We start from the raw sequence: 24,226 nt of genomic DNA, 5'->3' as shown, positions 1-24,226 counted from the left end.
GCGGTGTGGGTGGTAAAGTGACTCTACACGTGTCTAATAAGTCAACGGGGGTGGCTGCATCTCTGACATTGGGCATCATACATGTTTATTTTCCCCACAGTATGACACGGCGCTGGACAGCCAATCTCTAGGCTCCCTGCAGCCGATGGCGTATCATACTGTCAATCGGAGATACCGCGAGTTTCTCAATTTACAGACGCGTCTGGAGGAGAAAGCTGATCTGCGCAGGTTCATCAAACGTGAGGTTCTTCCCTACTGCACGTAGCGCATGATCCAGGGGCTGATGGTGAACACATCCCACCATGTGCTCCCCTCCCTGTGTTTCCTCCATGTGAGCCCCTCCCCGTGTTTCCACCATGCTCGCTCCTTCGTGTGTCCCCCGTTTTTCCCCCATGTGCGCTTCTCCCCTTGTTTTCCTCATATGCGCTTCCCCCCTTGTTTCACCCATGTTCACTTCTCCCTGTGTTTGCCCATGTGCGCTCCTCCTTGTGTCCCCCCATGTTCCCTCCCTGTGTTTCCCACATGTGCGCTGCTCGTGTCTCCTGTGTTTCCCCCATGTGCTCCTCCCCGTGTTCCCCCATATGCGATCTTCCCTGTGTTCCCTTCTTTTGCGCTCCTCCCTCTGTTTCCCCCATGTGCGCTCCTCCCTGTGTTTCCCCCATGTGCGCTCCTCCCTGTGTTTCCCCATGTGTGCTCCTCCCTGTTTCCCCCATGTTTCTCCCATGTGCGCTTCTCCCTGTGTTCCCCCATGTGCGCTCCTCCCCATGTCCCCTCCTCCCTGTGTTTCCCCATGTGCGCTTCTCCCTGTGTTCCCCCATGTGCGCTCCTCCCCATTTCCCCTCCTCCCTGTGTTTCCCCATGTGCGCTTCTCCCTGTGTTTCCCCCATGTGTGCTCCTCTCCGTGTCCCCCGTGTCTCCCCCATGTTCGCTTCTCTCCGTGATTCCCCCATGTGCGCTTCTCCCCGTGTTTCCCCCATGTGTGCTTCTCCCCGTGTCTCCCCCATGTTCGTTTCTCCCCATGTCTCCCCCATGTTCGCTTCTCCCCGTGTTTCCCCCATGTGCGCTTCTCCCGGTGTCTCCCCCATGTGCACTTCTCCCCGTGTTTCCCCCATGTGCGCTTCTCCCCATGTCTCCCCCATGTGCGCTTCTCCCTGTGTCTCCCCCATGTGCGCGTCTCCCCCATGTGTGCTTCTCCCCGTGTTTCCCCCATGTGCGCTCCTCCCTGTGTTTCCTCCATGTGCGCTTCTCCCGGTGTCTCCCCCATGTGCGCTTCTCCCGGTGTTTCCCCCATGTGCACTTCTCCCTGTGTTTCCTCCATGTGCACTTCTCCCTGTGTTTCCCCCATGTGTGCTTCTCCCCGTGTTTCCCCCATGTGCGCTTCTACCTGTGTTTCCCCCATGTGCGCTCCTCCCTGTGTTTCCTCCATGTGCGCTTCTCCCGGTGTCTCCCCAATGTGCGCTTCTCCCGGTGTTTCCCCCATGTGCACTTCTCCCTGTGTTTCCTCCATGTGCACTTCTCCCTGTGTTTCCCCCATGTGTGCTTCTCCCCGTGTTTCCCCCATGTGCGCTCCTCCCTGTGTTTCCTCCATGTGCACTTCTCCCTGTGTTTCCTCCATGTGCGCTTCTCCCCGTGTTTCCCCCATGTGCGCTTCTCCCGGTGTTTCCTCCATGTGCACTTCTCCCTGTGTTTCCCCCATGTGTGCTTCTCCCCGTGTTTCCCCCATGTGCGCTCCTCCCTGTGTTTCCCCCATGTGTACTTCTCCCCGTGTTTCCCCCATGTGCGCTCCTCCCTGTGTTTCCTCCATGTGCGCTCCTCCCTGTGTTTCCTCAATGTGCACTTCTCCCTGTGTTTCCTCCATGTGCACTTCTCCCTGTGTTTCCTCCATGTGCTCTTCTCCCTGTGTTTCCCCCATGTGCGCTCCTCCCTGTGTTTCCTCCATGTGCACTTCTCCCTGTGTTTCCTCCATGTGCGCTTCTCTCTGTGTTTCCCCCATGTGCGCTTCTCCCCGTGTTTCCCCCATGTGCACTTCTCCCTGTGTTTCCTCCATGTGCGCTTCTCCCTGTGTTTCCTCCATGTGCGCTTCTCCCTGTGTTTCCTCCATGTGCGCTCCTCCCTTTGTCCCCCGTGTTTCCTCCATGTGCGCTCCTCCCTGTGTTTCCTCCATGTGCACTTCTCCCTGTGTTTCCCCATGTGCGCTTCTCCCTGTGTTTCCCCCATGTGCGCTTCTCCCAGTGTTTCCTCCATGTGCACTTCTCCCTGTGTTTCCCAATGTGCGCTTCTCCCTGTGTTTCCTCCATGTGCGCTTCTCCCTGTGTTTCCTCCATGTGCGCTTCTCCCTGTGTTTCCTCCATGTGCGCTTCTCCCTGTGTTTCCTCCATGTGCGCTCCTCCCTTTGTCCCCCGTGTTTCCTCCATGTGCGCTCCTCCCTGTGTTTCCTCCATGTGCACTTCTCCCTGTGTTTCCCCATGTGCGCTTCTCCCTGTGTTTCCCCCATGTGCGCTTCTCCCAGTGTTTCCTCCATGTGCACTTCTCCCTGTGTTTCCCAATGTGCGCTTCTCCCTGTGTTTCCTCCATGTGCACTTCTCCCTGTGTTTCCCAATGTGCGCTTCTCCCTGTGTTTCCCCCATGTGCACTTCTCCCTGTGTTTCCCAATGTGCGCTTCTCCCTGTGTTTCCCCATGTGCGCTTCTCCCTGTGTTTCCCCCATGTGCGCTTCTCCCTGTGTTTCCCCCATGTGCGCTTCTCCCCGTGTTTCCCAATGTGCGCTTCTCCCTGTGTTTCCCCATGTGCGCTTCTCCCTGTGTTTCCCCCATGTGCGCTTCTCCCTGTGTTTCCTCCATGTGCGCTTCTCCCTGTGTTTCCCCCATGTGCGCTTCTCCCTGTGTTTCCTCCATGTGCGCTTCTCCCCGTGTTTCCCAATGTGCGCTTCTCCCTGTGTTTCCCCATGTGCGCTTCTCCCTGTGTTTCCCCCATGTGCGCTTCTCCCTGTGTTTCCTCCATGTGCGCTCCTCCCTGTGTTTCCTCCATGTGCACTTCTCCCTGTGTTTCCCCATGTGCGCTTCTCCCTGTGTTTCCCCCATGTGCGCTTCTCCCAGTGTTTCCTCCATGTGCACTTCTCCCCGTGTTTCCCAATGTGCGCTTCTCCCTGTGTTTCCTCCATGTGCACTTCTCCCTGTGTTTCCCAATGTGCGCTTCTCCCTGTGTTTCCCCATGTGCGCTTCTCCCTGTGTTTCCCCCATGTGCACTTCTCCCTGTGTTTCCCAATGTGCGCTTCTCCCTGTGTTTCCCCATGTGCGCTTCTCCCTGTGTTTCCCCCATGTGCGCTTCTCCCTGTGTTTCCCCCATGTGCGCTTCTCCCCGTGTTTCCCAATGTGCGCTTCTCCCTGTGTTTCCCCATGTGCGCTTCTCCCTGTGTTTCCCCCATGTGCGCTTCTCCCTGTGTTTCCTCCATGTGCGCTTCTCCCTGTGTTTCCCCCATGTGCGCTTCTCCCTGTGTTTCCTCCATGTGCGCTTCTCCCCGTGTTTCCCAATGTGCGCTTCTCCCTGTGTTTCCCCATGTGCGCTTCTCCCTGTGTTTCCCCCATGTGCGCTTCTCCCTGTGTTTCCTCCATGTGCGCTTCTCCCTGTGTTTCCTCCATGTGTACTTCTCCCCGTGTTTCCCAATGTGCGCTTCTCCCTGTGTTTCCCCATGTGTGCTTCTCCCTGTGTTTCCCCCATGTGCGCTTCTCCCTGTGTTTCCTCCATGTGCGCTTCTCCCTGTGTTTCCTCCATGTGCACTTCTCCCCGTGTTTCCCAATGTGCGCTTCTCCCTGTGTTTCCCCATGTGCGCTTCTCCCTGTGTTTCCCCCATGTGCGCTTCTCCCTGTGTTTCCCCCATGTGCGCTTCTCCCTGTGTTTCCCCCATGTGCGCTTCTCCCTGTGTTTCCTCCATGTGCGCTTCTCCCTGTGTTTCCTCCATGTGCACTTCTCCCCGTGTTTCCCAATGTGCGCTTCTCCCTGTGTTTCCCCATGTGTGCTTCTCCCTGTGTTTCCTCCATGTGCACTTCTCCCTGTGTTTCCTCCATGTGCGCTTCTCCCTGTGTTTCCTCCATGTGCACTTCTCCCTGTGTTTCCTCCATGTGCGCTTCTCCCTGTGTTTCCTCCATGTGCGCTTCTCCCTGTGTTTCCTCCATGTGCGCTCCTCCCTGTGTTTCCTCCATGTGCGCTCCTCCCTGTGTTTCCTCCATGTGCGCTTCTCCCTGTGTTTCCTCCATGTGCGCTTCTCCCTGTGTTTCCTCCATGTGCGCTTCTCCCTGTGTTTCCTCCATGTGCGCTCCTCCCTGTGTTTCCTCCATGTGCGCTTCTCCCTGTGTTTCCTCCATGTGCGCTCCTCCCTTTGTCCCCCGTGTTTCCCCCATGTGCGTAATATGCGGAGACCTGCAGGGGGCGTGGGGTGAGAGCAGAGCCCCCTGCCACCACAGACAAGCCCACCCTGTATCGTCACAAGTTGTCACTGGTTATGAGACCCCCACTGTCAGTGCGGCCTCCTTTGTACCTGTCCGATCTTTTCTCTCAGATATTAAAGGGCCCAAGAAGTTTCTTCCAGATTTACCATTTGGGAACATGGACAGTGAGAAGGTGGAGGCGCGGAAGAGTCTGCTGGAGGCGTTCCTGCAGGTCAGCGCGGTGTGGGGGGCACGGAGGGTGCGGCAGGGCCGGGGGGCACTGGATGACATCCTTGAGGGTTTGTCTTCTTACAGCACTTGTGCGCGGTGCCGGAGATCGCGAGCAGCGAGGAGGTGCAGGAATTCCTGGCGCTGAACACGGACGCTCGCATCGCATTTGTGAAAAAGCCGTTCCTGGTGTCCCGGATAGACAAGGTGTGAAAGCTCCGCGCCGGCGGCTCCAGACCCGTAATTGTCCGCTGTTATCAGCCGACCTGAGAGCGCAGCCATGATGGTCACCATTCACCACATTTATAACTTTAATTATAGGGCAGCGGGGGGACTTGGTGGTACGCTGGCTCGGTGGTTAGCACTGTATTGTGGCTCGGTGGTTAGCACTGTATTGTGGCTCGGTGGTTAACACTATATTGTGGTTTGCACTGTATTGTGGCTCAGTAGTCCGCACTGTATTGTAGCTCGGTGGTTAACACGGTATTGTGGCTCGGTTGTTAGCACTGTACTCTGGCTCGGTGGTTAACACTGTATTGTGGTTCAGTGGTTAGCACTGTATGCTGCCTCGGTGGTTAACACGGTATTGTGGCTCGGTTGTTAGCACTGTACGCTGGCTCGGTGGTTAACACTGTATTGTGGTTCGCACTGTACGCTGGTTCAGTGGTCCGCACTGTTTTGTGGCTCGGTGGTTAACACGGTATTGTGGCTCGGTGGTTAACACTATTGTGATTCGGTGGTTAGCACTGTACGCTGGCTCGGTGGTTTGCACTGTACGCTGGCTCGGTGGTTAGCACTGTACGCTGGCTCAGTGGTTAGCACTGTATTGTGGCTCGGTGGTTAACACTATTGTGGTTCGCACTGTACGCTGGCTCGGTGGTTAGCACTGTACGCTGGCTCGGTGGTTCACACTGTATTGTGGCCCGATGGTTCACACTGTATTGTGGCTCGGTGGTTAACATAGTATTGTGGCTCGGTGGTTAACACTGTACGCTGACTCGGTGGTTAAAACTGTATTGTGGTTAGCACTACGCTGGCTCGGTGGTTCGCACTGTATGCTGGCTCGGTGGTTCGTACTGTATGCTGGCTTGATGGTTAACACCGTATTATGGCTCGGTGGTTAGCACTGTACGCTGGCTCGGTGGTTTGCACTGTAAGCTGGCTCGGTGGTTAACACGGTATTGTGGCTCTGTGGTTAACACTGTACGCTGGCTCGGTAGTTAAAACTGTATTGTGGTTCGGTGGTTAGCACTGTATGCTAGCTCGATGGTTAACACTGTATTATGGCTCGGTTAGCACTGTACACTGGCTTGGTGGTTAGCAGCAGGTTGGCTCAGTGGTTAGCACTGTGCGGTGGCTCGGTGGTTAGCAGCAGGATGGCTCAGTGGTTAGCACTGTGCGGTGGTTAGCAAGCAGCAGGATGGCTCAGTGGTTAGCACTGTACGGTGGCTCGGTGGTTAGCAGCACGGTGTCTCGGTGGTTAGCAGCAGGATGGCTCAGTGGTTAGCACTGTACGGTGGCTCGGTGGTTAGCAGCACGGTGTCTCGGTGGTTAGCAGCAGGATGGCTCAGTGGTTAGCACTGTACGGTGGCTCGGTGGTTAGCAGCATGGTGGCCCGGTGGTTAGCAGCAGGATGGCTCAGTGGTTAGCACTGTACGGTGGCTCGGTGGTTAGCAGCACGGTGTCTCAGTGGTTAGCACTGTACGGTGCTCTCAGTGGTTAGCAGCACGGTGTCTCAGTGGTTAGCATTGCAGCCTTGCAGTGCTGAGATCCTGGGTACAATCCCACCTAGGACAACATCTGCAGTTAGTCTGTATGTTCTCCCCGTGTTTTGTGGGGTTTCCCCCGGGGTCTCCGGTTTCCTCTCACTCTCCATAGACTGGTAGGGGATGTAGTGTGTGAGCCCCGATGGGGACAGTGATGATGATGTTTGTACAGCGCTGCGGTATTTGGTGGCGCTATATAAGCTTGTAAATGCAGTGAGCAGCGTCAGATGAAAGTAGCCGGCTGGAGAGCGCGCACACGCACCGCAGCAGTCACAGTGTGCTCTGGGAAACCAGCACTGCCAATCAGAAGCGGAAGAAGGTCCCCAATATGCAAATGAGGACATGTAATGGTACATCCCTAGCCTTGGCCACGCCCAGAGAAGCCCCTCATTTACATATGGTGGTTGTTTTCTCAGCTCAGACTCTGCACCACTGTGCCCCCCATGTAGCATGCACGTTGGGCTGACGGACCCTTGTAACTTGTCCTTCCCGTTCCACAGATCGTAGTGAATGCCATTGTGGACACCCTGAAGACGGCGTTCCCACGCTCCGAACCGCAGAGCCCGACCGACGACCTGAGCGAGAATGAAGTGGACGGGAAGAGTCAGAACGACGCCAAGAAGAGCTCAAAGTGAGTGCGCGTCAGGGGCGGACTGTCACCGGCGGCAGCCTGCACTCCGCTCAGCGTACGGCGGAGGGTTGGCAGCTTGTTGGAGCAGCCATGGCACGGAGGATGCTGCTCTACCACAATCTGCGGGGGCTGCAGGATGGGGGCGCAGAATACAGGCGTAGTGGAACTGCGGGTCTCCAGGCGGCAGGTACCGCGCGGTGGATCTGCACAGCATGTAGTCAGCCATCTGTGACCTCCGCAGGTTGGAGGTCTTCTGGATGAGAGCCTTGTACCCGGATGTCCTGAGAGTGCCCTCTGTGCAGGGCCCCCTGGCAGATCAGCGCCTGCGACCCCCGGCAGATCAGCGCCTGCGCCCTCCGGCAGATCAGCGCCTGCACCCACGGCAGATCAGCGCCTGCGCCCCCAGGCAGATCAGCGCCTGCACCCACGGCAGATCAGCGCCTGCGCCCTCCGGCAGATCAGCGCCTGCGCCCTCCGGCAGATCAGCGCCTGCACCCACGGCAGATCAGCGCCTGCGCCCCCAGGCAGATCAGCGCCTGCGACCCCCGGCAGATCAGCGCCTGCCCCCACGGCAGATCAGCGCCTGCGCCCCCCGGCAGTTCAGCGCCTGCGCCCCCCGGCAGATCAGCGCCTGCGCCCCCAGGCAGATCAGCGCCTGCGCCCCCCGGCAGATCAGCGCCTGCCCCCACGGCAGATCAGCGCCTGCGCCCTCCGGCAGATCAGCGCCTGCGCCCTCCGGCAGATCAGCGCCTGCACCCACGGCAGATCAGCGCCTGCGCCCCCAGGCAGATCAGCGCCTGCGCCCCCCGGCAGATCAGCGCCTGCCCCCACGGCAGATCAGCGCCTGCGCCCCCCGGCAGTTCAGCGCCTGCGCCCCCCGGCAGATCAGCGCCTGCGCCCCCGGCAGATCAGCGCCTGCGCCCCCCGGCAGATCAGCGCCTGCGCCCCCCGGCAGATCAGCGCCTGCACCCCCCGCAGATCAGCGCCTGCGCCCTCCGGCAGATCAGCGCCTGCACCCACGGCAGATCAGCGCCTGCGCCCCCAGGCAGATCAGCGCCTGCGCCCCCCGGCAGATCAGCGCCTGCCCCCACGGCAGATCAGCGCCTGCGCCCTCCGGCAGATCAGCGCCTGCGCCCTCCGGCAGATCAGCGCCTGCCCCACGGCAGATCAGCGCCTGCGCCCCCAGGCAGATCAGCGCCTGCGCCACGGCAGATCAGCGCCTGCGCCCCCAGGCAGATCAGCGCCTGCCCCCCCGGCAGATCAGCGCCTGCACCCGCCGGCAGATCAGCGCCTGCACCCCCCGGCAGATCAGCGCCTGCACCCCCCGGCAGATCAGCGCCTGCTGTTATGAAAGGTAATTCAGTACCACAATGGACATAGAGGTCAGCGCACATACAGTGACCTGGCAATAACCCAAAAAACAAGAACGAGCTCTGAGACGTGGGAACTCTGTTGACCGCAATCCCTAATCCTCTCCAACCACACTAAAGGCAGCCGTGGATTGCGCCTAACGCTCCCTATGCAACTCGGCACGGCCTGAGAAACTAGCTAGCCTGAAGATAGAAAATAAGCCTACCTTGCCTCAGAGAAATACCCCAAAGGAAAAGGCAGCCCCCACATATAATGACTGTGAGTTAAGATGAAAAGACAAACGTAGAGATGAAATAGATTTAGCAAAGTGAGGCCCAACTTTCTGAACAGAGCGAGGATAGGAAAGGTAACTTTGCGGTCAACACAAAACCCACGCAAAGGGGGCAAAAAGACCCTCCGTACCGAACTAACGGCACGGAGGTACACCCTCTGCGTCCCAGAGCTTCCAGCAAGCAGAAAAAAACAAATAGACAAGCTGGACAGAAAAAAAACAGCAAACAAATAGCAAAGAGGAACTTAGCTATGCAGAGCAGCAGGCCACAGGAACGATCCAGGAGGAAACAGGTCCAATACTAGAACATTGACTGGAGGCCAGGATCAAAGCACTAGGTGGAGTTAAATAGAGCAGCACCTAACGACTTCACCACTCACCTGAGGAAGGAAACTCAGAAGCCGCAGTACCACTTTCCTCCACCAACGGAAGCTCACAGAGAGAACCAGCCGAAGTACCACTTGTGACCACAGGAGGGAGCTCTGCCACAGAATTAACAACAGCCTGCGCCCCCGGCAGATCAGCGCCTGCCCCCCGGCAGATCAGCTCCTGCACCCCCCGGCAGATCAGCGCCTGCGCCCCCCGGCAGATCAGCACTGGCGCCCCCGGCAGATCAGCTCCTGCACCCCCCAGCAGATCAGCGCCTGCGCCCCCGGCAGATCAGCACTGGCGCCCCTGCATCTCGCTGTACACTCTGCGGACCCAGAGAGTTGAGTTCACACTTTTGCCAGTTTCCTTCGTGCTCTGTCTTGGGGATGACATCCAGGTTTGCCCCAGATTCGTAAAGTGTCAGTTGACGAGGGTACGTGATGATGTCTCGGGTGCAGGTGATGTCACAGGTGCAGGTGATGATGTCACGGGTTGCAGGTGATGATGTCACGGGTGCAGGTGATGTCACAGGTGCAGGTGATGATGTCACAGGTGCAGGTGATGATGTCACAGGTGCAGGTGATGATGTCACAGGTGATGTCACGGGTGCAGTTGATGATGTCACTCTCTAATCCAGTATTGGTCTGGGTCTATAGTATGGCTTGCACATCATTTGACGCTTCACATGCACGTTGCGCCATTTTTTCTGCGCCGTCTCATTAGTGGCTTTGTGTCGTCGTCAGGTCTCGGCTCCGTTTCCCATCTAGCAGGATTGCTCCGGTGCTGAGCTCAGCGGATGCGCAGGAGAAGATCATCTACTGCGTGCGGGACGGCAGCACGGTGAGTGCGGGGAATCCATCATGCAGGGCGAGTGAGCGGTGTGGAGGGAAGCTCACATGGACGTGCTCATCTGCATCTAGCACCACCCAGGGTGTGCCAGGAGCATGCGCCCAGGGGGTGGCCAAGAGCATGCGCCCAGGGGGTGGCCAAGAGCATGCGCCCAAGGGGTGGCCAAGAGCATGCGCCCAGGGGGTGGCCAAGAGCATGCGCCCAGGGGGTGGCCAAGAGCATGCGCCCAGGGGGTGGCCAAGAGCATGCGCCCAGGGGGTGGCCAAGAGCATGCGCCCAAGGGGTGGCCAAGAGCATGCGCCCAGGGGGTGGCCAAGAGCATGCGCCCAGGGGGTGGCCAAGAGCATGCGCCCAGGGGGTGGCCAAGAGCATGCTCCCAGGGGGTGGCCAAGAGCATGCTCCCAGGGGGTGGCCAAGAGCATGCTCCCAGGGGGTGGCCAAGAGCATGCGCCCAGGGGGTGGCCAAGAGCATGCGCCCAGGGGGTGGCCAAGAGCATGCGCCCAGGGGGTAGCCAAGAGCATGCACCCAGGGGGTGGCCAAGAGCATGCACCCAGAGGGTGGCCGAGAAGATGTGCCCAGGGGTGGCAAGGAGCATACGCCCAGGGGGTGGCCGAGAAGATGTGGCCAGGAGCATACGCCCAGGGGTGGCCGAGAAGATGTGGCCAGGAGCATGCGCCCAGGGGTGGCCGGGAGCCCTCAGACCTTTCCTATGAGGAGTCAGGAGGTTATTGGCGGCTCGTGCAGGCGGTGCTGATGCCGCGTGTGCTCCCCCCAGGTGTCCGACCTCTTGTCCGTCAGCGGGATTGAGTCCTTCATCCAGAAGCAGGAGGCGCTGCTGTCAGCGATGGCGACGTCCCAGGAGCCGCCTGTGGGCGACACGCGGGCGCAGCACATCACCATTAATCCAGCGGCAGCAGGTAGGAAGGAGCGGGCAGTAACCCCAGTACAAACCCCGTCGTCCTGGATTTGTTCGGGATGCTGGAGGCTGTGATTGCTTGTACTTGTGGTGCAGGTCTGGAGGGCAGCCTGTCGGCCGTGGCGCTGGAGGTCCTGTGGCTGCTGATGAGAGAGCAGTGGAGCTGGCTGTGCACAGACGCCGTGCAGCGGGTCACCCACCTCCTGTGCGGCAGCCTCATCCAGAGGTGAGACGCGCTTCTGTCCCCTCCTAAGGTTAGCACTGCAGCCTTGCAGCGCTGGAGTCCTGGGTTCTAATCCCACCCAGGACAACATCTGCAAAGAGTCTGTATGTTCTCTCCGTGTTTGCGTGGGTTTCCTCCGGGCACTCCGGTTTCCTCCCACATTCTAAAGACATACTGATAGGGATTCTAGATTGTGAGCCCCAACGGGGACCGCGATGATAATGTGTGCAAACTGTAAAGCGCTGCGGAATATGTTAGCGCTATATAAAAAAATAAATAAATAAAGATAAAGAAAGTGACCGCACCTGTACAGTAAAGGGTCTCCAAGAGACCACCATCATCTGCAGCACATCACTGACAGTCTCTCAGTGGTTCACACGCTACATGGGGGATGTAATTAGCACTGTACGGTGGCTCAGTGGTTAGCACTGTACGGTGGCTCAGTGGTTAGCACTGTATGGTGGCTCAGTGGTTAGCACTGTGCAGTGGCTCAGTGGTTAGCATTGTACGGTGGCTCAGTGGTTAGCACTGTACGGTGGCTCAGTGGTTAGCACTGTGCAGTGGCTCAGTGGTTAGCATTGTACGGTGGCTCAGTGGTTAGCATCGCACGGTGGCTCAGCGGTTAGCACTGTATGGTGGCTCAGTGGTTAGCATTGTACGGTGGCTCAGTGGTTAGCATTGTGCGGTGGCTCAGTGGTTAGCACTGTGCGGTGGCTCAGTGGTTAGCACTGTGTGGTGGCTCAGTGGTTAGCATTGAATGTTGACTCAGTGGTTAGCATCGTACGGTGGCTCAGTGGTTATCACTGTAGGCTCAGTGGTTAGCATTGTACGGTGGCTCAGTGATTAGCACTGTATGTTGGTCCAGTGGTTAAAATTGTACAATGGCTCTGGTTAGCACTGTATGTTGGCTCAGTGGTTAGCACTGTACAAAGTAGTGGGATATGTGGTTAGCACTGCACGGTGGGCTCAGCGGTTAGCACTGTACGGTGGGCTCAGTGGTTAACACTGTATGTGGGCTCTATGGTTAGCACTGTACGGTCAGCTCAGTCGTTAACTTTTCGGTGTCTCAGTGGTTAGCACTGTGTTGTCTCAGTGGTTAGAACTGTATGGTGGGCTCAGTGGTTAGCACTGTATGGTGGGCTCTAAGGTTAACACTGTCCGGTGGGCTCTCGTTAGCACTGTATGGTGGGCTCAGTGGTTAGCACTGTACAGTGGGCTCAGCGGTTAGCACTGTATGGTGGGCTCTCGTTAGCACTGTATGGTGGGCTCAGTGGTTTGCACTGTACGGTGGGCTCAGTGGTTAGCACTGTATGGTGGGCTCTATGGTTAGCACTGTTCGGTGGGCTCAGTGGTTTGCACTGTACGGTGGACTCTCGTTATCACTGTATGGTGGGCTCAGTGGTTAGCACTGTACAAAGAGGTGGGATATGTGGTTAGCACTGTACGGGTGGCTCAGTGGTTAGCACTGTACGGTGGGCTTAGTGGTTAGCACTGTATGGTGGGCTCAGTGATTAGCACTCTACGGTGGGCTCAGTGGTTAGCACTGCACAGGTGGCCCAGTGGTTAGCACAATTACTTGGCAGTCTTGGATTTCCTCAAATCCCACCAAGGACAACACGTGCAGTTAGTTTGTATGTCCTCCCCGTGTTGTCGGTTTCCTCCCACACTCCATAGGCTTCTAGGGATGTAGGTTGTGAGCCCCGATGGAGAGAGCGATGATGTCTGTAAAGCTGTGGAATTACTGGCGCTAGATAAGAGAAGCCGAATAAATGAAGCTCCGCCTCCCATAATCCGCTGTGTGTAGCCCCTTGTCTCGCTTGTCAGGTGGCTGGAGGTGCAGGTGGTGAACTTCACGTGTCTGCAGCGCTGGGCGCTCTACCTGCGCCTTCTCCAACAAGCTGTCTGGCCGGGGGGAAAGTTGCGGACTCAGCCCCGACCGCTGCGAACGCCGGAACAGAAGGAGGCTGCGCGCGCACAAGCCCTGCACAGCCTGATGGGCGTCCTACCAGGTGCGTCACCTCCCCTCCCCCATCCCAAGCCCCCGCGTGCTGGACTTCACCCATCTTCTGTCCACAGATCTGGTGCAGGAGATGCTCGGCGAGGAGAAGTGTCGGCTCGTCTGGCAGGTGGTCCTGGACTCGCTGCAGCACCCCCAAATAAACAGGTGAGGGTGCTAACACGGAGCGCGAGTGCCGAGCAGCGCAGACCTCAGCACCATAGGTGCTGGTATATACGGTGCTCAGGATAAGTGAGTACACCCCCTGTGTTATCAGTGCATTATATATACAGTACTCAGGATAAGAGAGTACACCCCCTGTATTATCAGTACATTATATATACAGTGCTCAGGATAAGTGAGTACACCCCCTGTAGTAGCAGTGCATTATGTATACAGTGCTCAGGATTAGGGTTGAGCGACTTTTACTTTTTTAGGGTCGAGTCGGGTTTCGCAAAACCCGACTATCTCAAAAGTCGAGTCGAGTGAAATCGGCCGATTATGGCGAAGAGTCGGGGATCGACCGAAACACGAAACCCAATGCAAAGTCAATGGGAAATCTATCTTTTTTTTTTTTTTTCTCTCCCTCTCTTGGCTGAAAAAATGGCGCCAAAAGCGTCATACGAAACGCGACTTTGGCGCGAAGATCGCCGACCGCATGGCCGATCCCACACTAGGATCGGGTCGGGTTTCATGAAACCCGACTTTGCCAAAAGTCGGCGACTTTTGAATTTGTCCGATCCGTTTCGTTCAAGCCTACTCAGGATAAGTGAGTACCCCCCCTGTATTATCAGTACATTATACAGTGGGGCAAAAAAGTATTTAGTCAGTCAGCAATAGTGCAAGTTCCACCACTTAAAAAGATGAGAGGTGTCTGTAATTTACATCATAGGTAGACCTCAACTATGGGAGACAAACTGAGAAAAAAAAATCCAGAATATCACATTGTGTGTTTTTTTAACATTTTATTTGCATATTATGGTGGAAAATAAGTATTTGGTCAGAAACAAACAATCAAGATTTCTGGCTCTCACAGACCTGTAACTTCTTCTTTAAGAGTCTCCTCTTTCCTCCACTCATTACCTGTAGTAATGGCACCTGTTTAAACTTGTTATCAGTATAAAAAGACACATGTGCACACCCTCAAACAGTCTGACTCCAAACTCCACTATGGTGAAGACCAAAGAGCTGTCAAAGGACACCAGAAACAAAATTGTAGCCCTGCACCAGGCTGGGAAGACTGAATCTGCAATAGCCAACCAGCTTGGAGTGAAGAAATCAACAGTGGGAGTAATAATTAGAAAATGGAAGACATACAAGACCACTGATAATCTCCCTCGATCTGGGGCTCCACGCAAAATCCCACCCCGTGGGGTCAGAATGATCACAAGAACGGTGAGCAAAACTCCCAAAACCACGCGGGGGGACCTAGTGAATGAACTGCAGAGAGCTGGGACCAATGTAACAAGGCCTACCATAAGTAACACACTACGCCACCATGGACTCAGATCCTGCAGTGCCAGACGTGTCCCACTGCTTAAGCCAGTACATGTCCGGGCCCGTCTGAAGTTTGCTAGAGAGCATTTGGATGATCCAGAGGAGTTTTGGGAGAATGTCCTATGGTCTGATGAAACCAAACTGGAACTGTTTGGTAGAAACACAACTTGTCGTGTTTGGAGGAAAAAGAATACTGAGTTGCATCCATCAAACACCATACCTACTGTAAAGCATGGTGGTGGAAACATCATGCTTTGGGGCTGTTTCTCTGCAAAGGGGCCAGGACGACTGATCCGGGTACATGAAAGAATGAATGGGGCCATGTATCGTGAGATTTTGAGTGCAAACCTCCTTCCATCAGCAAGGGCATTGAAGATGAAACGTGGCTGGGTCTTTCAACATGACAATGATCCAAAGCACACCGCCAGGGCAACGAAGGAGTGGCTTCGTAAGAAGCATTTCAAGGTCCTGGAGTGGCCTAGCCAGTATCCAGATCTCAACCTTATAGAAAACCTTTGGAGGGAGTTGAAAGTCCGTGTTGCCAAGCGAAAAGCCAAAAACATCACTGCTCTAGAGGACATCTGCATGGAGGAATGGGCCAACATACCAACAACAGTGTGTGGCAACCTTGTGAAGACTTACAGAAAACGTTTGACCTCTGTCATTGCCAACAAAGGATATATTACAAAGTATTGAGATGAAATTTTGTTTCTGACCAAATACTTATTTTCCACCATAATATGCAAATAAAATGTTAAAAAAACAGACAATGTGATTTTCTGGATTTTTTTTTCTCAGTTTGTCTCCCATAGTTGAGGTCTACCTATGATGTAAATTACAGACGCCTCTCATCTTTTTAAGTGGTGGAACTTGCACTATTGCTGACTGACTAAATACTTTTTTGCCCCACTGTATATACACAGTGCTCAAGATAAGTGAGTACACCCCCCTGTATTAGCAATGCATTATATATACAGTGCTCAGGATAAGTGAGTACACCCCCTGTATTATCTGTGCATTATATATACGGTGCTCAGGATAAGGGAGTACGCCCCCTGTATTAGCAGTGCATTATATATACAGTGCTCAGGATAAGGGAGTACACCCCTGAATTATCAGTGCATTATATATACAGTGCTCAGGATAAGTGAGTACACCCCCTTGTATTATCTGTGCATTATATATACGGTGCTCAGGATAAGGGAGTACACCCCTGTATTATCAGTGCATTATATATACAGTGCTCAGGATAAGCGAGTACACCCCCCTGTATTATCAGTGCATTATATATACGGTGCTCAGGATAAGGGAGAGCACCTCCCTGTATTATCAGTGCATTATATATACGGTGCTCAAGATAAGGGAGTGCACCTCCCTGTATTATCAGTGCATTATATATACGGTGTTCAGGATAAGTGAGTACACCCCCTGTATTATCAGTGCATTATATATACAGTGCTCAGGATAAGTGAGTACACCCCCTGTGTTATCAATGCATTATATATACAGTGCTCAGGATAAGCGAGTACACCCCCTGTATTATCAGTGCATTATATATACTGTGCTCAGGATAAGTGAGTACACCTCCCTGTATTACCAGTGCATTATATACACAGTGCTCAGGATAAGCAAGTACGCCCCTGTATGATCAGTACAGTATATATACAGTGCTTAGTATAAGTGAGTACACCCCTGTATGATCAGTACAGTATATATACAGTGCTTAGTATAAGTGAGTACACCCCGGTATGATCAGTACAGTATATATACAGAACTTTTTCCTTTTTTTGACAATTCTCTGTTTCACAGAACATTTCCTTCTTAACAGACAGGGAAGTTATAATATATAATATATAACCTATCACAGAAGCTTCAGTTTTACTCTAGTTAGGTGAAGCAGAAATGAGTACACCCTTAATAACTCCTCCTTCTAGTATTGTGTGTGACCTCCATGATGTGTGAGGAGACACTAAGTCTTCTCTGCCTGGAGGTACAAGGTGGAGACCTATTACAGCGTCCATCTTTCTCCAGAACGAGCTCTAGAGCCTGGATGTCAGAGGGAGAGTGTTATACAGAGCAGTTCATAGTTGGCTCAGTGACCGCCGAATTCTGACGTCCTGCAGCCGGGGTCCTGTGGCCAGCGTTTCTCCAGACAAGGTTCAGGACCTTATTAATAAACATCTCCACTTCGGTCCTGTTTCTACAAAGGTCTTTGGTTCTGAAGTTTTGAGGTTTGTTTAGATGCAGCTTTGCAGATGTCCTCTGTGCGGCCATGTCCTTATGAAGAGGTTTTCTCATGACAACCCTACCTCACAAGCCTGACTTGTGCTGAGGCCTGTAGAGACTGAGCTCTAGCTCTTTGGGACTTTCGCTCCTGGGATGATGATTTGTCTGGAATGTTTCCTCCTTGTGAAGCATCTTGCTACAACGACTCCCAAATACTCAGAACACGGTATGCTGCCACCAGCTTCGATTAAACGGGTCCGAAGCCAACCCAAAACAGTAGCGTAATTCCCTTCAGAAGCCTTAGGGTACATTTTAGAACAGGAGAACGAAACTAGTATTTAGATATTTTACTCCGTAAAAGATTAAGGCAGTGTTTATAAAAAGGCATATAAAGATGTTACAATATGAGACAATTGAAAATATGTACAAGGTAATTATAAAAATAACAGGGGTTAAATGAGAAATTAACACTTTCATGTGTTCAGGACATTGCAGGCAACCAGGCTAGTGGGCGGAGTTCCCAAATATCCCAGTTCATCAGGATTAGCAGTCAGGGCTCCTCAGGTAAGACTGACTGCTGGGTGCCTGGCATAACACTTATAGCTCAGCCTGGTGACATCACTAAAAGGGTTGGTTTACCCAGACCCTCCCGTCTCATCAGATTTACCAAATTTAACACAAAGTTTTATAATGCTCGTATCTCCGCTCCAGAACATGTCAGTATCATAACACACCCAGCATTCTTCTTATTTTAACATTGGCTTTCTAATGAGACCAAATTTGTCCTAGTTGGGACACACAGTTCCGGAGAAATCCGTACTCTGTCCGTGTTGGCATTAGAGGCTCATGCGTACAGTGGCTGATAGATCCGCCGATGGAGGTTAGCAATATATACTTATTATTTTTCTAGCCCAAATCGGTGGCCCAATATCTTACTATAACAGAACAAAGAACCGCATGTCTTTGAGAGGGATATCAGACCAGTTTCAGCTGGAGGGAAATTTGTGCCGCTACAAGCGCAATAAACCTTCCTGGCTTGGGGGCAGGGCAGCATTGAGAAGAAGAGCTTCACACACATAGAAGCAAAGAGAGGAGGGTTTTTTTTAGCCCACAGCAAAGCTCCGAAATCATATTACATTTCATACAATATCGTGACACTGACTCTTTCCTCTCCGCAGGCACCTGCTGTACTGTATATGGGACGTTCTCCTAGAGAGTGTAACAAGTGATCGCCCCTCGGTGGATGGCGCCGTGTGATCTGTTTTGGACAGAGCAGTCACCATAGATTGATGGCATGGACGCAATCAGTAAGCAGGCGGGGGGAGGAGCACCCCCCTCATGGATCCTGTTACCAGTGCCACTCCGCCGCGCCCCCTCATGGATCCTGTTACCAGTGCCACTCCGCCGCGCCCCCTCATGGATCCTGTTACCAGTGCCACTCCGCCGCGCCCCTTCATGGATCCTGTTACCAGTGCCACTCCAACGGGCCGCCTCATGGATCCTCTTACCAGTGCCACTCCGCCGCACCCCCTCATGGATCCTGTTACCAGTGCCATTCCACCGCGCCCCCTCATGGATCCTGTTACCAGTGCCACTCCAACGGGCCACCTCATGGATCCTGTTACCAGTGCCACTCCGCCGCGCCCCCTCATGGATCCTGTTACCAGTGCCACTCCGCTGCGCCCTCTCATGGATCCTGTTACCAGTGCCAGTCCACCGCGCCCCCTCATGGATCCTGTTACCAGTGCCAGTCCACCGCGCCCCCTCATGGATCCTGTTACCAGTGCCACTCCGCCGCGCCCCCTCATGGATCCTGTTACCAGTGCCACTCCGCCGCGCCCTCTCATGGATCCTGTTACCAGTGCCAGTCCACCGCGCCCCCTCGTGGATCCTGTTACCAGTGCCACTCCGCCGCGCCCCCTCATGGATCCTGTTACCAGTGCCACTCCGCCGCGCCCCCTCATGGATCCTGTTACCAGTGCCAGTCCACCGCGCCCCCTCATGGATCCTGTTACCAGTGCCACTCCACCGTGCCACTACTTTAAGTAATGAATGGGTTAAATGTATATTCTATAAGCGGGGGTCACAGGTTGGCTCCACAGCACAGCAAAGATATCGTCACCATTTATCAGTTACCGTCTTGGGCATCACCGGCATATGACGCGCAGGAGCAGCATGTGGCGCCATCGCTGCACGCCGTATCGCCCTCTGTCCTCCTTCAGGAGTTTTATTTTTCTTCTGCTTTTATGTATTATTTTATTTAGTAAATTGCAGGGAACCTGATGAGTCGTCTCCTCCATGTGCAGAGCTGGGAACTGCTTCGGGGTAAGAAGAGGCGCTGAGCAACATAAAGTACCGCGGATGGGTGTTACTACCTTATAGCGATTATATTGGTACTGGATAGTGATGAGCGAATATACTCGTTACTCGAGATTTCTCCAGCACGCTCAGGGGGTCCGCCGAGTATTTGTTAGTGCTCGGAGATTTAGTTTTTCTTGCAGAAGCTGAATGATTTACATCTGTTAGCCAGGATAAGTACATGTGGGGATTCCCTAGCAACCAGGCAACCCCCACATGTACTTATGCTGGCTAACAGATGTAAATCATTCCGCTGCGGTGATGAAAACTAAATCTCCGAACACTAACAAATACTCGGAGGACCCCCGAGCGTGCTGGGGAAATCTCGAGTAACGAGTATATTCGCTCATCACTAGTACTGGAGCATTATAAGAGGCTGATATCAGTCACATATGATGTAAATGGCACATTCATGTGTTGTGGGTTCTCATTAGTTTCTGGGAATGCGCAATTATATTTGTGTCCGGGACAAGGTATTTTGGTGTCCTAGGCAGATGCAGGCAATGCCCTCTCAGCCCCCAAGCAAAGGAATGGGTCAGAAATAGTGATGGCGAGTGTACTCGTTGCCTGTGTGGTCTCCGAGTATTTGTGACTGCTCGGAGATTTAGATTTCATTGCCGCAGCTGCATGATTTGCGGCTACTGGAACGCCTGGTCCACTCCCGTCTAATCCGCTATCTCTCGGATAACTCTCTTCTTGACCCCTTACAATCTGGTTTCCGCTCTTTACACTCCACTGAAACTGCCCTCACTAAAGTCTCTAATGATCTAATAACAGCGAAATCCAAAGGTCATTGCTCTCTGCTGATTCTCCTGGATCTCTCCGCAGCATTTGACACTGTGGATCACCAGCTGCTCCTCACTATGCTCTGCTCCATCGGCCTCAAGGACACAGCCCTCTCCTGGTTCTCCTCCTACCTCTCTCCTTCACTGTATCTTTTGCCGACTCCTCTTCCTCTCCTCGTCCCCTTACTATTGGGGTTCCACAGGGCTCAGTCCTGGGCCCCCTCCTCTTCTCTCTTTACAAGGCCCCTATTGGACAAATAATCAGCAGATTTGGGTTCCAGTACCATCTCTATGCTGACGACACCCAATTATACACTTCTTCCCCTGACATCACCCCTACCCTAATTCACAATACCAAGGATTGTCTGTCCGCTGTCTCCAACATCATGTCCTCCCTCTATCTGAAACTAAATCTCTCCAAAACTGAACTACTTGTGTTTCTCCCTTCTACTAACCTCACTCTACCCAACATCGAAATTACCCTGGAGGGTTCAACCATAACTCCCCAGCAGCATGCCCGCTGTGTTGGGGTCATATTCGACACCAAACTTTCCTTTACTCCCTATATCCGATCACTCACTCGCTCCTGTCACCTGCATCTTAAAAACATCTCCATAATCCGACCTTTTCTCACCGTTGAAACTGCTAAGACTCTTACTGTCGCTCTTATTCATTCCCGTCTGGACTACTGCAACTCTCTTCTGATCGGTCTCCCTCTTACCAAACTTTCTCCTCTCTATCCATCTTGAATGCGGCAGCCAGGGTCATATTTCTGTCCAGCCGCTTCACCGATGCCTCCATCTTGTGTCAGTCATTACACTGGCTACCCATTCGCTACAGGGTCCAGAATAAACTCATCTCTCTCACCCACAAAGCTCTCCGCAGTTCTGCACCGCCTTATATCTCCTCTCTCATCTCCGTCTATCGCCCTACACGTGCCCTCCGTTCTACAAATGACCTAAGACTAACATCCCCCGTAATCCGAACCTCGCACCTCCGTCTCCAAGACTTCTCTCGTGCTGCGCCAGCTCTCTGGAATGCACTTCCCCAGACGATCAGACTGATACCTAGCCCCGACCTATTCAAGAGCGCTTTAAAAACCCATCTCTTCAGACAAGCCTACCACATCAACTACTCAGTAAACTAACTTTGTCCTGTTCCCTCCTTCCAAATATTACTCTGAATCTGCCCCTACTATTCATCTGTCTCCACACCCTCCATGCACACGATAACTGCACTTGATGCTTGACTATTGCACTTAAACACACGGCTGATGACCGGATCATGCAGCTTTATATGAGAATCCCTATTTATTATAATTGCCAGACCTGAAATAACGAGCACTTTTCACCTATTGTGTCCCCCCATTTCCCTGTAGATTGTAAGCTTGCGAGCGGGGACCTCACCCCTAATGTCACTGTTTAAATTGTCTTAACTTGTACTGAATTTATTGTCTGTACATGTCCCCGCTTATTGTAAAGTGCTGCGGAATATGTTGGCGCCATATAAATAAAAATTATTATTATTATTACTAGCCAGCTTGATTACATGTGGGGATTCCCTAGCAACCAGGCAACCCCCACATGTACTCAGGCTGGCTAGCAGCTGTAAATCATGCAGCTGTGTCAACAAAAAGTAAATCTCCGAGCAGTCACAAATACTCGAAGACCACCCGAGCAACGAGTACACTCGCTCATCACTAATCAGAAACCAAAGTAACCGGACCCCTACGCCCCCGCCACTTCCAATGAGTCAGATAACAAGCTCTGACGATCACGTCCACTAGAATTATTACCTGTTTCACCAAAAATGCCAACAAAATTTTAAAAAAGTGGTGAACTTTAGGGGTGAGCCTCAACAGTGAGCAATTTCAAAGCTAGATATAGAATCACTCATTGTTTGTGGACCATTTACAAAATACAAGGGACAAATAGCGAAATTCATCCCCGACACCCTATATCAGTGATGGCGCACCTATGGCACGCATGCCAGGCCCGCCGCCGCGCACACTCCACTCCCTTCCGATGGTCAAATGTATTTGCTTCTTTTAGACGCTACTACATTTCAACATTATGAGGGTCTGATAGGCTGTAGTGAGACCCCAGCTCACAGCCCACAGAATGCCCAGGAGCCCCCGCTGTCCTCCACCACTGATGGAGCTTGACCCCATGAGGACAGTATGAGGGTCTGATAGGCTGTAGTGAGACCACAGCCCACAGAATGCCTGGGAGCCTCTGCTGACCTCCACCACTGATGGAGCTTGATCCCGTGAGTACAGTATGAGGGTCTGATAGGCTGTAGTGAGACCACAGCCCGCAGAATGCCCGGGAGCCTCTCCTGTCCTCCACCACTGATGGAGCTTGATCCCGTGAGTACAGTATGAGGGTCTGATAGGCTGTAGTGAGACCACAGCCTGCAGAATGCCCGGGAGCCTCTGCTGTCCTCCACCACTGATGGAGCTTGATCCCTTGAGGACAGTATGAGGGTCTAATAGGCTATAGTGAGACCCCAGCTCACAGAATGCCTGGGAGCCTCTCCTGTCCTCCACCACTGATGGAGCTTGATCCCGTGAGTACAGTATGAGGGTCTGATAGGCTGTAGTGAGACCACAGCCCGCAGAATGCCCGGGAGCCTCTGCTGTCCTCCACCACTGATGGAGCTTGATCCCTTGAGGACAGTATGAGGGTCTGATAGGCTATAGTGAGACCCCAGCTCACAGAATGCCTGGGAGCCTCTCCTGTCCTCCACCACTGATGGAGCTTGATCCCGTGAGGACAGTATGAGGGTCTGATAGGCTGTAGTGAGACCACAGCCCACAGAATGCCCGGGAGCCTCTGCTGTCCTCCACCACTGATGGAGCTTGATCCCGTGAGGACAGTATGAGGGTCTGATAGGCTATAGTGAGACCCCAGCTCACAGAATGCCTGGGAGCCTCTCCTGTCCTCCACCACTGATGGAGCTTGATCCCGTGAGGACAGTATGAGGGTCTGATAGGCTATAGTGAGACCCCAGCTCACAGAATGCCTGGGAGCCTCTCCTGTCCTCCACCACTGATGGAGCTTGATCCCGTGAGGACAGTATGAGGGTCTGATGGGCTGTAGTGAGACCCCAGCTCACAGCCCGCAGAATGCCTGAGAGCCCATGCTGTCCTGACCTAGTTTCTGGGAGGAGATCCCCAATACAGATGGTGCAGTGAAAATGCCAGAACTTGGCCAGGAGAGGCCTAGATCTAGTAAAGGTGGTGCCCTCACATGTCTACAGCAGGAAGCGTCACCGCGGAATCCATCACACCCCACACTGCCTGGATCTGACTGGCCGCGTGTCACACATTATTCTGGGCTCCTGGTTTCTGGACGTTGTCTTATGCCGGGCTGCTCTGATTCTCAGTGTCAGTAGGGTCTGTTCTCGCCCCCAGCGCGGGGCCGTCCTCCCAAGACTGGATTATCCATAGCGGTGCCCTTTGTGACCTTGACCCCCTCTCGCCTGTGAATGTCGCGCTCAGGCAGGAGGCCATGGTGGCCTGGCCAAGTCACCGCGTACGTATGTGTAGTCCGAGCTGTGATGGAAACTCGTGAAGACGTTCTGAAAAGATTTTGTAATTAAGCGTCGCAGTGGAGGCCGCGCCCGTCTCCTAGACGCCAGGATGCTTCTTTTCAATCTGTTTCCATAGCGACCTGCGAGGCCACATCAATGTGTGGTAATGTCTGTAACCAGAGTCTAAATGGACGCCAATCACTAGACATCCTAGTTACTATGGTGACAAGCAGAAGGGATAAGTGTGAGGTAAGGGGTTAAACCACCATGATTGGGATCCGGGAGGCAATCACACTGGGGTCACCCAGCTTTCCCAGGATCAGATAATCATTATGAGACCAGATTCCAGGACGGAATAAATTATAATAAACCATGTCCATAGCAACCAGCGACCTAATGAGCTATACATGGCTAATGATTGGCTGCTGAGTGCACCTGACTACAAAGCGGATGGAGGGCGGCTTTGCGCATGTCAGTGAAGTGCAAGATGACTTAGGAGTGAAACTATGCAGAGCATCTGACTCATGCAGAGCATCTGACTCATGCAGAGCTACTGATCCACACGGAGCGTTTGATTACACAGAGATTGGCCAGAGCCACTGGCCAACACGGTGCGGCTGTTCACACAAAGTCACTGACCCACGTGCAGCAGCTGACCACACAAAGCCACTGACCCACACGGTATGGCTGATTTATAAGGCTGAATCTCTGTCCAGTCATGGTGGCCAATAGCCACGTGATGTTGGAACACAATTGCGTAGCTGCTGGCGACCACAAGTGTG

At 53.5% G+C, this 24,226-nt stretch overlaps 2 protein-coding genes across 3 annotated transcripts in view; both read left to right on the top strand.

Annotated features, from left to right (window-relative positions):
• Positions 1-19,050, top strand: part of SNX19 (sorting nexin 19) — a 103,518-nt gene extending 84,468 nt beyond the window's left edge. For both annotated transcript variants that reach the window (XM_069741702.1, XM_069741703.1), the window contains exons 4-13: positions 101-239; positions 4,555-4,655; positions 4,739-4,858; positions 6,918-7,048; positions 9,803-9,899; positions 10,685-10,826; positions 10,922-11,051; positions 12,873-13,057; positions 13,125-13,212; positions 17,946-19,050. In XM_069741702.1, coding sequence (XP_069597803.1) covers positions 101-239; positions 4,555-4,655; positions 4,739-4,858; positions 6,918-7,048; positions 9,803-9,899; positions 10,685-10,826; positions 10,922-11,051; positions 12,873-13,057; positions 13,125-13,212; positions 17,946-18,024 — 1,212 coding nt within the window. In that variant the 3' untranslated portion in view covers positions 18,025-19,050. The remainder of the gene's footprint in view (positions 1-100; positions 240-4,554; positions 4,656-4,738; positions 4,859-6,917; positions 7,049-9,802; positions 9,900-10,684; positions 10,827-10,921; positions 11,052-12,872; positions 13,058-13,124; positions 13,213-17,945) is intronic.
• LOC138652279 (uncharacterized) lies at positions 18,106-18,816 on the top strand. Its single transcript, XM_069743049.1, has one exon. It carries the CDS (start codon positions 18,106-18,108, stop codon positions 18,814-18,816), a length of 711 nt encoding a protein of 236 aa, XP_069599150.1.
• Positions 19,051-24,226: the final 5,176 nt, after the last annotated feature.

Source organism: Ranitomeya imitator, chromosome 10, assembly GCF_032444005.1.
Source record: "Ranitomeya imitator isolate aRanImi1 chromosome 10, aRanImi1.pri, whole genome shotgun sequence".
Taxonomy (NCBI): Eukaryota; Metazoa; Chordata; class Amphibia; order Anura; family Dendrobatidae; genus Ranitomeya; species Ranitomeya imitator.
Note: the sequence above shows the minus strand (reverse complement) of the source record. Positions and strands in the feature narration are given on the sequence as shown.